The sequence below is a fragment of the Sinocyclocheilus grahami genome, unplaced genomic scaffold (assembly GCF_001515645.1).
Source record: "Sinocyclocheilus grahami isolate Dianchi unplaced genomic scaffold, SAMN03320097.WGS_v1.1 scaffold168.1, whole genome shotgun sequence".
In the NCBI taxonomy this organism is placed as follows: Eukaryota; Metazoa; Chordata; class Actinopteri; order Cypriniformes; family Cyprinidae; genus Sinocyclocheilus; species Sinocyclocheilus grahami.
This window is the reverse complement of record NW_015505347.1, coordinates 1,163,415-1,168,582: the sequence shown is the minus strand read 5'-3', so window position 1 is coordinate 1,168,582 and position 5,168 is coordinate 1,163,415. Positions and strand designations below refer to the sequence as shown.

Genomic DNA, 5,168 nt, shown 5'->3' with positions numbered 1-5,168 from the left:
TATATATATAAATTTGGCTTAATTTTTATACTTTTAAATAATTCAAATAATTTAAATATTGAAAAAACGGAACCATATTTTCTCTTATATTTCTCACATCTCTCTCTTTCAGTGTTTGCTACCTGCACATACTCCAGGTTCCTGTTTGTGTGTTTCCTCCATGACGTGAAGAACGTGCTGAAGATGTTCCATCTGTCCTCGGGGGAGGAGATACGCACGTTTCCGCTTGATGTCGGCTCGATTGTGGGCTTCACTGGGAGGAAGAAAGACTCTGAGATCTTTTACAGCTTCACCTCGTTTCTGTCTCCAGGTCCGTCAAGATTCAGAAGCTTCTGAAATGAAGAACTTTGGTCCTTAAAGGGACAGTTCGACCAAAAATAAAAATTCTGTTATTGTTTATTCACCCTCAAGTCGTTCCAAAGGAGTTTCTTTCTTCTGAAAGAATATATTGTAAAGAAGGCTGGTAAACAGTTGACGGTAGCCATTGACTTGCATAGTATGGAAAACATACTATGGAAATAAATGGGTACCGTCCTCTGTTTGGTTACCAACAATATTCAAAATATCTTCTTTTGTGTTCAGCAGAAGAAAGAAACTCATACAGGTTTGGACCAACATGAGGGTGAATAAATGATAACAAAATTTTAATTTTGGGGTGTACGGTCCCTTTAATAACTCATACACAGTAATCAGGTAATGTTGTAATGGGTGTATTGAATGACGTATGTTGTGTTTTCCTGCAGCGATCATCTATCACTGTGATCTGACTAAAGAGCCGCTGCAGCCGCACATCTTCAGAGAGGTCACGGTGAAGGGCTTCAGTCCTGCTGACTATCAGACCACTCAGGTACAGCAACACGTTTGCAGACGCTTCTTTTTTCAGCAAAGAAGCATAAAATTTTTTTTTTTTTTTTTTTTTTTTTTTTTTTTTTTAGTTGACAGGGACATTGTACATTAATAAAACATCCCTGTAAATGTTCCAGAATTAGCCAAAGGCTATTTTTCATCTGTAGTCCCTGGACAAGATGTTACAAGTCACCCTAAAATAAAATGTAATTAAAAATACATACTAGAAAATGTTATAATTACATAGTACAAATCATACAGTAGTCTATTAAAAACAATAGGATAAAAAAAATGCAAACAAGATACAAACAATAATAGGATAGCTAGCAAATATAAAATTCTAGTGTTGACAAATCTGAGTACTAATTAACCAATTCTTCAATTGAACCCTAACTAAAGCATACGTGTCTAGATCTCTTATAGAATAGTATTCCATTCTCGTGCAGCTTTGACAGAAAAAGCAGACTGACTTAAAATTACTTCGTCTAAGCGGTATGATACAGTCTCCTCTTAATGCACCTCTTGTAGAACGATAATCAGTTGTTCTAATACTAACTAACTGACCAAGAGGGGGAGAAGATAAACCATAAATAATTGTATACATCAAGCATACATTTGCATACTTAATCGTGTTTTCCCAACTTAACAAATAATATTTTTTCAGCATTGGACAATGATGATAATGTACCGATTTCTTATCGAAGACTTTAAGTGTATGTTTGTATAAGGACTCTAATGGTTTTAGTGTCACTGAACTCGCCTGAGACCAGGTGGTTAAACAGTAAGTCATGGGAGAAATAACCATAGAACACATATACATCTTAGCTGCCTCTAATGATATATAATCGCTAATAAACTTAAAATTATAGAGATTAAACTTAACTTGCTTACAAAGCTTTTTAACTTGAGCTTTAAATGTAAGTAAATTTATATTGAGGCACTACCTGCAGCATCACCCCTGACAAAATAATACTGTTAGATTAGAGAAAAACATGCATACTGTTTTAGACACGTTTAGTTGTAAGCAATTCTCTTTTAGCCATGCTGACACATTAACCATAGAATCTGTGAGTTCATTTGCAACTTGTGTCAGACTATTACCATGTATATAAATTACTGTATCGTCCGCATACATTTGTATATTAATGCCAGGACATGCAAGATGAAAATCATTTATATATATATATATATAGCAAAAAGCAGTGGACCCAAGATAGATCCTTGTGGAACACCAGTTGATGTACCTAAATCATTGGATTGGTGATTTTGTATTCTAACACACTGAAATCTATCTGATAGATATGACTCTATCCAGTTAAGTGTATGTAATGAGAAATTAAAACAAGATAACTAAGACACAAGGATTCTATGATTAACGGTGTCAAAGGCTTTCTTTAAATCAAGGAACACGGCTCCAACTACACCACCTTTATCTAAAAAAGTTTTATTATACAAATTGATTAAAAGTGAAAAAAACTAAAACTAATTATACTTAAATGTTTCCATTTCTCTTAAATTATGTTCTTTCTATTCATCGCAAAATCCTGAAAATATGCATCACAATTTATTTAAAATAGGAGTCAGTACAACTGTGTTCAACATTGGTAATATTCAAAAATGTTTCTTGAGCAGCATATCAGCATATTAGAATGATTTCTGAAGGATCATGTGACACTGAAGACTGGAGTAATGATGCTGAAAATTCAGCTTTACATAACAGGAATAAATGACATTTTAAAATATATTCAAATAGAAAATAGTTATTTTAAATTGCAATAGTATTCACAATTTTAATGTTTTTACTGTATTTTTGATCAAAATAAATTGGTAAGCAGATCAGACTTTTTTTAAGCGTATATTTGCACAAATATTTTGAACAGTAGTGTATATACTACAGTGATGGATGCATTTGAAAGATATATATCTTTAACATTCTGTTGCATCTTTCTTCTCTCTTCCTGTGCAGCGGGGATGTTGGCCAATAAGCAGAACTGTTTCACTGACTTTCAGTGTGCAGCTGAGTATCTGATAAAGGAGGGTTACACCTCCCCCAAAAAAATCACCATCAATGGAGGCTCCAACGGGGGGCTGCTCGTGGGTATGACACACCCACGCACACACACACACACAAATACATACATACATACATACAGGTTTGTGTTCTCCTGGTCCTAAATCCCGACTCTCTCCTGCAGCGGCGTGTGTGAATCAAAGGCCTGATCTGTTCGGCTGTGCTGTGGCTCAGGTCGGCGTCATGGACATGTTAAAGTTTCATAAGTTCACCATCGGACACGCCTGGACCACTGATTTCGGCTGCTCGGAAATCAAAGCACAATTTGATTGGTTAATCAAGTAAGTTTGCTTCTACTTGCACAGATACATTTAATTTACTACTTTTTTAGGAGCAGCAGCCCCAGTGACACTTCTGAGACATAACTGCATTTCAGTTAAAGCAGCACACCACTCTAGACATTCTGTTACTGTGATTTTACCCCATTAACTGTGGTAAACTCCTTGTAATGCACAGCGTCAAGTGGCTTATTGACTTTATAGAATATGGTAATGGGAATAGATAAAATATTTAATGCATTTATTAGTATACCTTAATCTTATTTATTTGTTTCCGTTATTTATAATATACACTGTTGTTGTTGTTGTTGACTAAAACTGTTCAGTTGTTTTCAGTAATTAAAATAAAGTTGAAATAAAATTTAAAGTTTAAATGAAAAATGTGGCCTTTGTACCTTCCTGAAAGTTGAAAAGAAAGTACTAAAATAAAAATAAACTAAAGCTAAATAGAATTCAAAAATAATAAAAATTACAAAAGCACATAAAATTGCAAAAATGTAAACTAAAATTAATGTTAAACTAATTTAAAATATTAATAAATACTACAATAATATTTAAATAAAATAACTAAACCTAAAATAACACTGATTATATACCTTAATCATAATCTTTAAATGCTGCAGATTCACCAGCTGAATATTTTGCATTGAAATATTTCTTATTTTCAATATAGTATTTTTTATTTTATTTTATTCAGCATTTTATTTTATTGTGCATGCATTTTATCTTATCGCTTGTTAAGTCATAATGATTCAAAAACTCCAAGCCTGCTCCAAGCCTCCCTGCCGTTTCAATTGTGAACCTTTTATGATCACTATTTATTAAATTATTTTATTATTTTTAATATACAGTGTTGTTAACTAAAACTGTTAAATTGTTTTAATTAAGTTAAAGCTAAAATAAAAAATATACATGTTAAATGAATGTTGGCCTGGCTTTAATAAAACTTAAATTTAATATATATTTTTTATAATATATATATATATAATATTTTAATAATTCAGAAAAGATTAATCATTGTCTGGCCAACTGAGATTTTGGTATGGGGATAAAGACATTAGGATCATGATCTTTCAGTAGTACTACTAAACATAAGTGCATAACTAACATTTCTTGTTTTGAATTTAAAGAGCTGTGAACGTTCTGACCCTGCAGGTATTCTCCTCTTCACAATATCCGTGTTCCAGAAGCTGACGGGGTTCAGTATCCCGCCGTATTGTTGTTAACGGGTGATCATGATGACCGCGTGGTGCCGCTGCACTCGCTAAAATATATGGCCACACTGCAGAGTGTGATCGGTCAGTGGCCCGGCCAGTTAAACCCTCTCTTTATCTACGTGGACACAAAGTCGGGCCACGGCGCAGGAAAGCCCACCAGTAAAGTCATTCAGGAGGTCGCCGACACGTACGCCTTCATCGCTCGCTGCTTGAACCTCAGCTGGATCGAATGAAGCGAAAGTTACGAGGCTCTAAGCTGTTCTTCTACTCCTGCAGGTTTTTCTTCTGACAGTTTGATTTCGTTCTTGCCTGTTTGCTCTCCTGTTCACTGAAATATTCATCTTTTTTGCTCTCTTTCTGTCCCACTTCTCCACGGTTTCATTATTTAATGTTACATGCAAGTAAAACAGTCCAGTGTTGGTTGAAAACTGAATCGCATTAATGACTGATTTCATATCAATTCACCATCTTGTCACGGTGTATGCTTAGGAAATATTAGAATTGCAGAGGTCACGGGGTGAAGTGTCATAACCTCTCTAGCACTTTACTAAAACTGTATTTATTTGACGATGGGAAGACATTAACAGTTTATGGATCACTGCATCACTTTGATGCACAGCACCCATCAAAAATAAGTTTGCAAGTGAATCACATGTTCAGGTCACATTTTGCCCCAAAAACTAAAATACTTTTTTTTTTTTTTTTTTTTTTTTTTTTTTTTTTGGGTTTTTTTTTTTTTTTACACTTTTTTTTATT

At 34.0% G+C, this 5,168-nt stretch overlaps 1 protein-coding gene across 1 annotated transcript in view; it reads left to right on the top strand.

The window, feature by feature from the left end:
• LOC107593293 (prolyl endopeptidase-like) overlaps nt 1-5,108 on the top strand; it is a 20,109-nt gene extending 15,001 nt beyond the window's left edge. The window contains exons 9-11 of the mRNA XM_016282946.1: nt 2,813-2,944; nt 3,042-3,198; nt 4,351-5,108. Of these exons, the coding sequence (XP_016138432.1) occupies nt 2,813-2,944; nt 3,042-3,198; nt 4,351-4,645 (584 nt within the window). The 3' untranslated portion in view covers nt 4,646-5,108. The remainder of the gene's footprint in view (nt 1-2,812; nt 2,945-3,041; nt 3,199-4,350) is intronic.
• Nucleotides 5,109-5,168: the final 60 nt, after the last annotated feature.